The sequence below is a fragment of the Lepidochelys kempii genome, chromosome 15, assembly GCF_965140285.1.
Source record: "Lepidochelys kempii isolate rLepKem1 chromosome 15, rLepKem1.hap1, whole genome shotgun sequence".
Lineage (NCBI taxonomy): Eukaryota > Metazoa > Chordata > Testudines > Cheloniidae > Lepidochelys > Lepidochelys kempii.
This window is the reverse complement of record NC_136394.1, coordinates 30,063,241-30,074,177: the sequence shown is the minus strand read 5'-3', so window position 1 is coordinate 30,074,177 and position 10,937 is coordinate 30,063,241. Positions and strand designations below refer to the sequence as shown.

Below are 10,937 nucleotides of genomic sequence, written 5' to 3'. Positions count from 1 at the left end.
TCCAAACACTCACTGGCACTGGGAGGGGAAGCAGGTCACCAAACAGACAACGCGCCAGAGGGAATATGCGAATGGACCTGGGAGCTGACATCCCTACAGTTCCAGCCAGTTGTCCTAACTTTGGAAAGACCCAGACTCAGTATGACTCCCTTAGGCATGAGGCCGGTCAGCACAGGCCTAACCAAACAGTGTTATCAGCTGGTTAGGACACAGCTGGGCAGTAACTGGACCCAATGCAACCGTCCGGTCAAGGCTGAAGGGTCAGGTAATAATCAGTAAAAGGCTAGTTTCACGCTGCCCAAGACCCACCCTGCTGGCTGCAGATTGTTCTCATGCCCGCCCCCGCCAAGAGTCAGGAAATTCCTTGTCTTACTTGCCGCAAGTGCCAAAATCCTGAGCACGCAGTGGGGTGGGTGCCCGGGAACCTTCGTTGACGCTCTCCGCCTTCGCCATTCCTGCCCCCACCCCTGCAGATGGGCTGACATGATCCAGGAGAAGCCGCAGCCAGCGAACAAAATCCAGAGCACACAGCCGATGATATCCTGGTTTTACTTTGGGAAAACAACATTCGGACACACAGCTTGTGGGTTTTGTTTTGTTTTTTTTTCCGTTTTCTCTCATTTTTAAAACAATATAGTGCAGACAGCACTTCTCACAGTAGAATATAATGGTCAATTTTAGTATAAAAAAACATTCTCAGAGATTTGTAAATGCACTTAGTGCTTGAACAGGCCTTTTAAGGATACAGTACCTCTTTTCTGAGCACAATCACATTGGGTTTCGTTGGGGTGGGGTTTTTTTTTTTCCTTTAAACATCAAAAAACTTTGTATTTTCTGTAATGTAGAACCGCTTTTTTAAAAATGAATAAATCTATTAAACACATAATTACACATACTGAATAACAGACCATAATGAACATTTTTGAACTGTTTAAAAAAGAAAAAGTATGCAAATTACAACCTGGTACAATGGCTAGATGCATTAAATGTGATTCTACTTCTCTTCACCTGCAAGTTGCCTCTACAACAGAACAAAGGTATAATTGACAGTAAAAAAAAAAAAAAAAAAAAAAAAAAAAACCAAACCAAAAAAACCACAACCTTGGAAATCTTAGAATTCAGAATGTTCCTGTGATGGGACCTGGGCAGAGGGTGGGGTGAGGATGGGGGGTGGGGGGGACGGGACAGACCATTCCTCTGAGCAGACTGCACAGAGCCTGAAGACACCATAATGGCTCCCCATTCATCTCCTGATAATAAAGAAGAAATTGCTTGTGGGTGCTCAGCTAGCTTTACATTTGTGCCCAGGCGGATTCGTGACTGCTTAGCTGCTTTGAGAGCGATGGAGGGAGATCACAAGCTCTTGTATTTGGGGATGGGGTGAGGGTGGGTTTGTTAAGCGGGTGTGGATTCTTTTACAAATTAGAACAGGGGCCCTGGCTCGGATCGGTCCGAGGTAAGTCACATTTTGCTTCTGCCCTCTCAGACTCTCTTGTTACCACGGGGGCGAGGGAAACACTTGGAAAACCGCAAGAACAACGAGGAGGGTAAAATATCCTTAACTTCGTGCCCTTTTTGCTCACCCAGGTCCCTGGCTCCTTAGCTTAATGCGGCTCTCCCCCCCACCGCGTGGGCAACTGGGCAATAAAACCTTTCCACTGAGAAAGCATCAAAAACGTATGGTTTAATGAAAGTAACAGACTAGGCCCAAGCAATGGGGGCGGGCGGGGGAGGGAGCGGAGGAAGAGACTCTGTAGCAGCCAACACATAAATGTACAGTATATTTAACTAAAAAAAAAAAATCTGTTCAAGTTTTCAAGTGTTTTTCTTTTTCTTAAATAGCCTCCAGACTGTCCCCAATTATTAGCTTTACTCAAAGCAGTGCAAGTTATGGACTTAAACTAGAAATTAGGCATTAGCTCTTTCTGGTCATGACCAAGCTGCAATGGCATAGAATTCTCGGGGATTGGAGCTCTTCTTTTACGTCAGACTTTCCTGGGGACTCAGCGCAGGACAGAATTGGGGGGTCTCCCACATGCAGATCCGCCTGGCGCACGCACACAGACTCGCACTCGCACACACGCACACACACACGCGCACAGAGCGAAACCGTCTCTCCCTGGATAGCAGCAACTTGTGGCGATTCCCTGTTCACATTCGTGGAAATGAAACGACCATTTCAGAGCTCTAGAAACAAGCAGTCCTTCGTCCGTGGCTTCCAGCGGGTTTCAGGTGTATCCAGTTCAACGACCCCAATTAATTCCAGCGTCTTTGGGGCCCCCAGCCCCTTTCGTTAACCAACCCCTCCCTCCCCAGCCCTCGCTTTGTTTCGCCACAGACCCTGGCGGTACCGGAGAGGAGAACGGGTACCAGTCAAGTTCCCACCGTGGCCCTTTGTTTGGAAAGCAGCGTCAGGCTCTTATCTGTAGACGGGCAGGCGAATGTGGGCGTGTTGATGGTCCAGGAGTCTTGGCACAGACACTGTCTCGTAGCCCTTGCCCAGCATCTGCTCTTTGATGCACGGCGGGTGGATGTCGTTGATGAGATACTCCAGCGACTGGAGGCTGCTGCTAAGGATGGAGGTATTGCAGAGCGTTTTGCTGGACAGGCCATCGGAGGGGGGCACTCCGAGCTCGCGGTGCCCGTTGGCGAGCTCCTGGGGGTTGTAACAGTCGCTGTTGGGGGTGACCAAGATGCTGTTCCAAGGGGGGGCAAAATACTGGCCCACCGAGAAGTTGCCATGCATGCCCACACAGTTCAAAGGGGAGGAGCTGACCTTCTCCACCGCGCCCGCCAGGGTGTAGGGGCGTGAGACCCCCGCACATGTCTCCGGGGACTTGCTGACGGCGCCCCCCCCTCCGCTGCCCCCGCTGTACATTCGGAGCTGCTGCTGTTTCTGCTGCCAGAGAAGGTAATCCATGCCATCCGGGTAGAGGCCGGCCTTGGGGCCGACGGTCATGGCCGGGTTGGAGCTTATGGCGAGTTCTGCCCCTTTGCGGCAGTCGGGCAGGACGGCACCGGCATAGGCCACGGCAGCACCCGCCGTCGCCATGCTAGCGAAGCCACTGGCCGCGCCATGCTTGGCGGGGCTGGGGTTGGTCACCACTACCCCTTGGCAGGCCTGCTGGGAGCCCTGGGCCTGGCACTGCTGATTGATCTGGTAGATGATGCTCTGGATAGAGGGCAAGTTGGACTGCTGCAGGGTCAGGTTCCGGCCTGCGAGCGGGATGACGGACGTAGCTACGGTCACGTTTGGGGGGACCGGAGCATCAAGCTGCTTCTGAGTACTGTGATAATTCAAGTGCCCGGCGCACGAGAGGCCTGGCGCTAAAGTGCTTGACACTGGGTAGGGGGCAATGGCCACCTGCGCTGGAGACATCTTAGTCCGCTTGCCCTCCGAGTTCTTCACGATGCTTTTGCTGGAGGCCTTTACGATGGCCAGGAGGCCCTGGTAGCCGCTGGAATGCACAGGGTAGGGACTATAGCGCTGCCCTGTCGTGTCGTACCCATTGACCGTCCGGTTAAGGTGCTTGTGCTGGGGGACCCTGATGTTGGTGGGAAAGATCTTGATCGTTAGGGGGTTGTTGGCGACTTTCTGTGCATAGGCGTCCAGTTCAGCTGGGCTGGGGTAGCGTGGGGAATGCATGGAGGCCGCCGTTTCACCTGCGAGACACAAACGAGGGCAGAGCATTAGACTCGGCCAGGAACGGCACTAAAATGCATGTGGCGAGAGGCCCCGGCAGCAATGGCTGGCACAAGGCCCTGGCAGCTCCAACTCCTGGGTTCCATTCCCAGCTCAGGGACAGGGCACGACTAGTGGTTAGAGCCAGGGACCAGACGCTCAGACTCATCCTGCTCCTAATGTTGGCTCCCTGGGCAAGTCACCCCTCCTATCAGCGAGCCCCCGGTGAAACGAGGACCTGCCGCCAGGTCTCACAAGGGCTGCGAGGTGCCTCGTTAATTGCTGTTTGGAAAACGGTTTGGGAGCTAGAGAGCACGCAGAAGTACTTACAAGGGAATCCTTCATTTCGGCATCCTGCTGACACTGACGGGGCCATCGGTACCCATGGCAAAACGCCATGCCAGCCTCCTACGGGCACAACTGTTGGCAATGCAGCCTGCCCCAACAGCCAGCTAGCCTCCTCCCCACACCTTGTAAGTGTCGGCTGCTGGCACCGGCTGGACCATCCAGCCCCCTGCAGTTTCTCCCCGTCACGCCAACAAGCGCGGCTGGAGAGCAGCCACCCACCCCGTTTACCACACTCCTGGTGCACGGGTGAGCGGCACGTCACCCGTTTAATGCGGCTGGCCTGGCGCGGCTGCCGGATCCCCGCAGAGTACGTTATGAGAAGTACGGCGCTGTTACTCCTTTACAGAGCACGGCATTACGAATGAAATCCGGAGGAGCTGCCAGACCGTGCCCAGCCCCTGCACCAGGCCCGGGAGCCAGCCAGGCTCACGCTCAGGACTGGAGTTCGACCGCGCCGCTGCTGCCATGGGAACTGCTCACTCTGCACCGTCCGGAATGGGGAGCACAGAATAATTTCCGGGGCACCCAATCTGTCCAAGCTGCTCGAGGGAGCATCAGCACTGAGCCCAGGGCACCTCAGAGAGAGCCCTCGCCTCTCCGCGCACGCCCCCGCCACGTGCATGCACGCACCATCACATACACGCCCCCACACAACCTCCCCCCCACAACGTGTGGACACACACCCGGCCACATCGGCACGCACAACTCCCCCCCCGCCACATGCATGACACCCCTCCACATGCACCCCTAGCCCCCCGCAATGCGCACTCCCGCCACATAGATGCGCACACACGAACTGCCCCCACAAGGTGCACACACTGTCAAACACACACACCCCACCATGTGCGTGCTCACACATCCCCTCTGCCATGTGTGCACAGTAACCGTTGCCCAGGCACGCACACACCAACAGCCACACCTACACTTCCTGACACACACACACGAATCCTCGCACACAGCGCAGACTCCTCGCCACACAGACACACGCGTTCATACTTTAACAGCCCCATGTCATTCCCCACAATCCCACCCTTTATATACACTCACCTGCCCCCCCAAATGTCCCCCAATGTCTCACCCCCCTTCTCCCCACCCACATACCCCAGAGACCCTCCTGCACCAGTAGCTTCCCCCAACAGCATCTCTACAGCATGGATCACTCAGGCAGGAGCTGCGAGAGCAGATTCATGTGCCCAGTTCCCGCCCAGGGGCGATGCCTTGGTCATGGAGCCATCCCGAGCTGGGCTTCGGTCCTGCCAGCCCAGAAATGCAGGTGCAGAGCATGAGAGTGTGCAGAAATCCCCTCCCCCCCACAGCAGGGGGACGGCCTGGGGACCCAGAATCAGCCCGGCCAGGCACTATGCAGCCCCCAGAGCCAGCAGCTCCTCCGTTCTCCTTCCCAGCACGGAAGAGATGAATCCAAATGGAAAAATGGACATTTTCAAAGTAAGTTAAAAAGGCAAAGCTGCAATTTGATCGGGTATCTGTTATCTGCCATCCACTTGGGCTAGGGCCATACAGCTGGGGAAGACAAGATTACAGCCATTAAGCTAGTCATGGGGCAAATAGGCTGAAGACGTGTGAGCAGCTCTAGGCTGATGGGGCACTGCTGGCCCTTCTGAACCGGCTCTCTGGGGCCGGCTCCGTTCCCGCGAGCAGTAAGGGGAAGCTGCTCTGGAGAGAAACAAAAAGAAATTCTCTCAATCTTGGAGCCGAATCCATTTCCGAGGAGCTTTGGGAGTGGAGACCGTGCTGGGGGCTCATCAGGCTCTTGATTGAGTGAAACCTCAAAGGAAGCCGTGTCCCTCTCGGGCGGCTGGGCTGGGAGGAGGCTAAGGGGAGGTGAGGAAGTGGGGCGATAACAGAAAGCGCTGGAAGGGCAGAGCCTGCTGCTTAGTCAGCAAGAGGGGAAGTAAAGGCGGGCGCCTCCATGACAAGCCCCCTCGCCCCAGACTCAGCTGCATTCACTAGGCTTCTTGCCGTACCCTACCTGGAGTGGCCTAACGCAGCCCATCAGATGCCATCATCTTGTGACAGGCCATGCAGCCACCAGATATAAATGGGGCACTGCATTCCTCAGTGCACTGAGGCATATAAATGGGGCACTGCTGGGAGCGGTCATTCCTCTGCGCTGCAGGTTGGGGGCCATGGCTACCTGCAGCCTTTCCACTGCACTGGGGCCTTGTTCAGGCAGCTGGCAAGCTGCCCGTGCAGCCCTCAGCCAGGAGCACCTCTTTGGCATGGGTGACCCAGCCGCAGGTGTGCCATCAGCCAGTCTGGCAGCTTCCAAGCCACCAGCAGCTGGAAACACGATGGTGCACTCCACAGGGACAAGCTGCATCTGAACGGAGAGCGGGGCGATGAACAGGCCTTGGGCCCACAGCAGAGACCCTTGTTGCTCCCCGCATGGGAAGGAGAATGCACTGTGACCCCCAGGGCCGCACTAGACCCAGGAGCTGCCCAACATCTCACAAGGCCGACCCAATGAGGCTGCCAAGGACAGAGATCTCAGATTAACAGGGTGCCTGATCCCCTCCCCAACCAACCATTCGGGGCCTTGTGTTCTGGGGGGGTCTGATGGCTCCTGCCAATAGCAGCACCCCAGTAGCAAAGGCTCCTGCCTCCGAAGGGAGAAGACACGCACAGCCTGTATTTCCCACCCCAGCAGCTGGGGACTTTGCCCTGTACTTCCCTACAGCCATCTTCATAGCCCTGAATTGGCTTGGGTAGAGCTGCAGCCCCCTGTACCAGGGCAGAATGTGGACTCCAGAGGAAATACAAGTGGCCCATGGGGACGTAACCAGGAAACATGGAGGTTGGATAAGGGGGGCAGTAAATGATAGTGTATTGGGGGAACATGCCCCAGTTGCATCTGGCATCTAGAGCCCAGCGTGCCAGGTGTAGCAGAACTGCCCATGACAGGCAGATAAACAAGGTTCCACTGGACCTGGGAGAAAAGCTGTTTCCACCCCTGCATGTTAACTGCACATATTCATGCCTGTGCCTCTCTCTCCTGTCCTCTGGCAGTCCCCCACTGCACCTGACTAGTGAGGTATTATTCAGTTTTTCGGGAACGCATTGCTCTCGCTTCTGCTCATCTTACTGCCTGATCATTTCACAGTCAATCATCTCTTCTTCTTGGACAGTTTGAGGCTCCTCACTTGAAAGTTCTTCTGGGTCAATTTTAGAAACAACTTGCACAAACCCAACACCCAGCAGCAGGCTTCAGGGAGCTTCTCGCAAGCAATCCCCATTGAGTGCTCTTTGTACCTCAGCCTGGCAGAAATGAGGTCACAGCGCAAACCTGCCCCCTTTCTCTTACAAAGTCACTTCTAAGTGGCCTAAAATAAACTCAGTGTGGAGAATGGAAATGTCACTTTACCCAACGGGGGGATCTTTCTCTGAGATTGGATTTAAACTACATTATACAAGCAATTTCATGGGTGCTTTGCGCTGCTACGAGAACCTCACCAAAAATGGAAAAGCATTCCATTTACTAGCTATAAATCAGCACTTCCTATAATGAGCACAAAAATGTCACTTTTATGCAATTTTACAGATGAACAAAACTGGTGAAATTAACTGTGGTAACCTACTATAGTCAGCAAAAGCCACTGCAGGAAAAAAAATTATATATGTATATATTTTTGTTCCTCTCAAACTCTTTCCCAAGCAAGTTTCTGCCATTCTGGTGTGAAAACTCATTTGTCGTACCCATTATACTTTCATTTGGAGTTTATCTTGAGTATCCAATGAGCCACCAACTGTGAAAATGATTAAATCTACAAAATCTATCTAATAGATGGAATAAATTAGGTGTTTAAAATCTCCACACACACAAGAAGGCAGAAAATGATGGTTGCTACTGAGTCATTCATAAACTAAACCCTTTCAGGCTTAGGTAGCTGCCGGCCTTCTCCTGTGAGACACAAGGGTCATCCAACCACAGCTCTGACCTCTGAGTGAGTTACACAAAACAGCAACCTGCGGCCTTGGGGCAAGCTTTTTCCATCATTATATTGCGAAAGGGAAGTTTCCTCTCGGGCACTGGGCTGAGACAGGTGAGAATTACCAGGCTCTGGAGCAGATACCCGACTCCTGACAGGACGCACCATGCTCTACAGGGTACATGCTGAGGCATGCCGGGTCTCTACTCCCCTTGAAGCTGACCCAGGTTGGTAGTGGCTGAATGAGACCCCAACTCACTACCATGTGATGGCCAGGTGGCGACGGGGAGGGGGTCTCAGTTAGACCCGCCCCTAGAGGAACCGGTGTCAATGTCACACAAACCACTGTGGTATTGGAGAGGTTTTTGGTCTATTTCAGCAGAGGGGTCAAGGACCTAATGGGCCCTGGAGACGGAACTCCCTTGTAGTCACCCTCCGTTCAGGGGGCGGTATGCTGGGTGGTATACGCGAGGCGGCTGGCCCCGCAGGGACGTCCACCTGCTCCCCTTCACCATTAGCACGTTTACACTAGGTCTTTCAGTGCCGGCATGAGGCACAAAGGCAGTTTCAGCCACATGTGGAGCTCTTCGATTCCACAGGGAAAGCAGGGTTCGTTTTAGGAGAGGCAGTGTGGCCTAGAGGAGAGGGTACTGGGCTGGGAGTATGGAGACCTGGCTCTGCCACTGATCTGCCGGGTGACCTTGAGCAAGCCAGACAAAGCGCCTCTCTTTTCCCTCCCCTCCCGTCTGTATTGTCTACTCAGGCTGGCAAGCTCTCAGGGGCAAGGCTGGCTCTTACTGTGTGCACATATAGAGCCCAGTGCAACGGGGCCCCGAGGTGCTACTCTAATATAAATACACAATACTCGTATCCTGGAGACCCAGGGACCATATTCACACCTCAGCAGCACTAGCTTGCACCAAGCCTGAATTTGACCCTCAGCCTCACCGCGGTTCCCATGAGATTCAGGTAGAAGCAAAACACATTGCCCTGCAGGACCACTCGATTCTCGCTGCATGGAGAATCTTCTGGGGCCCGCCTAGAGCAGGGCAACCTTCTACCAGTCTTCCACAAGCAAAGGCAGATTTACAAGCCAGCAGGAGGTTCCCTGGGGGTTGCCAGAAGAATCAAATCTCCATTACCAGCAGCTTAACTATCGTGTTCCAATGACTCCAGGTGGGGCGCAGAGACCAGCCAGAGGAGTGACAGCACCATCAGTGGGTGAAAGAGGAAGACACCGGAGCTAAACTCTGAGCTGCGAGATCTCCAACACGTCACATGGGCAATGCAAGCCCTCCAGGGACCCCACACCTAATGCACATGGCTCAGCTCACCAGCAGTCTGAAAGATCCCATGGCCTCTTCTCCCCAGGAATTAACCAGGAGATGTAGCAGACACAACACGTCTGTTGTTATTTAGACGTTTCAAAGTGGCTGCAGTTGCTGGGGGAGGGTGTGACACACCCCAGGAGCCCAGGGGACTCATTGCCAGCTTCCCACCTGCTGCAGTGGTGGGTTAATAATAGAAATGAGAGACTGAGTTCAAAGCCCGGACTAAGAGTTGCAGATGTCCCATCTCACTGTCCCAGCATTCCACAGCGATCAGACCAGGGTCTGGGTCTGGTGGGAAGCAGGCTGGACACAGGGTTAGTAGGGGCCATGGACCCAGCCCTCCAGGAAACCTTGAAGTCAAACTCAAAGTGGACCTTTCTGAAAGCCTCAAAACACAAAACTCTCCCCCAAAATTCTGAGTTTCTCTTCTGAACCGGAAGGGCCAAAATGTCTCAGGAAACATGGCTCTGGTGAGATGTCCAACACGCTTTTGCAGATGCAAGAGGTACAGAGGCGGGTCCACGGCCAGTGCCGAGGTTCTGAGCGGGTCAGCCATCACTGCTCGGATGTCACTAACAGCATGGCCAAGACAGGACCTTGCTTTTCAATGACAAACACACACGTTGTCCACATTTCATCCTGTCCCGGCACGCAGGGCACTGGGCCACGTCACCTGCTCCAGGACATGGTTTTCCTTTAACTGTCGCTGGTAATTGTACAAACCGCAGAGCAAAGGACTATTAAAATACTCTTAAAAATGAGGCTGAGCAGTTTGGTGGAAGTGGAACAGCAATCCCACGTAATAGAGACATTAGCCAGGAGGACATGGTTTCACAAAATCTGTTTTCCGAGCATGCTGAGAAACCCTTTTTTTTTTAAAGCCACGGGGAGTCTTTTTTGGAATGCGCACACCACCATATAATGAAGGCACTAGAAAAGCGGTCCCTGTGCAGCACTGTAATGTCTCCCCTGGACTATCCAAATCATAGGAGATAGTCCAGCCCCTGAGGTTCTGGCTGTGTGGGGCAGGCAGAGCGGAGGATGCATTGGGCTCAAAATGCAATTGCACACACTCAATTCCAGTAGAAGCAATGGCATGGAAAAAGACAGCGTATAAGCATTTCACTCATACTTTATGAAGATGGGGAAATCGTTCTACATGACTGGGAAGTGTCCTTGCAGCTCCATTCCCAAAACGGAAGGGCTGCTCCGGCAGGTATGGGAAAAGTGAGCTGGCTAACGAGAGGGAAGGCCCCTTTCCCTTTAACCCAGTGGACAAGGCAGGGAAGTACACGACTGTCCCAACCTTCATTCGGGGCTGGGACGGGTGCACCCTCACCTCCCGAGGCGGATAATGGAGGTGGGGACATAAACAGGCCCTTCATGCAAGAACTCTCCCTGTGCCACAAGGCATGCCCAGCAACGCAGGACAGAGGAGCGGCCCCTGCTGCTGTGTGGCCGAAGGACACGGTGGGGAACGGAGAGGCTGACAGCATTGGGAGCAGAATTAGGACAGCGGTCTAAGCTCTCCGCTTGTGAGCCCATCTCTGCAGCGCTACGGCTCTTAGAGAGCTACTGTCGTGATATACAGATTGCTGCCTTGGGGAAGGTCAATTGCTGAGGTCAGAG

General features: G+C 53.9%; 1 protein-coding gene across 4 annotated transcripts in view; it reads right to left on the bottom strand.

Moving 5' to 3' along the window:
• Nucleotides 1-530: 530 nt before the first annotated feature.
• Nucleotides 531-10,937, bottom strand: part of FAM222A (family with sequence similarity 222 member A) — a 107,712-nt gene continuing 97,305 nt past the window's right edge. For all 4 annotated transcript variants that reach the window (XM_073312860.2, XM_073312859.2, XM_073312861.2 and 1 more), the window contains one exon: nucleotides 531-3,663. In XM_073312860.2, coding sequence (XP_073168961.1) covers nucleotides 2,420-3,663 — 1,244 coding nt within the window. In that variant the 3' untranslated portion in view covers nucleotides 531-2,419. The remainder of the gene's footprint in view (nucleotides 3,664-10,937) is intronic.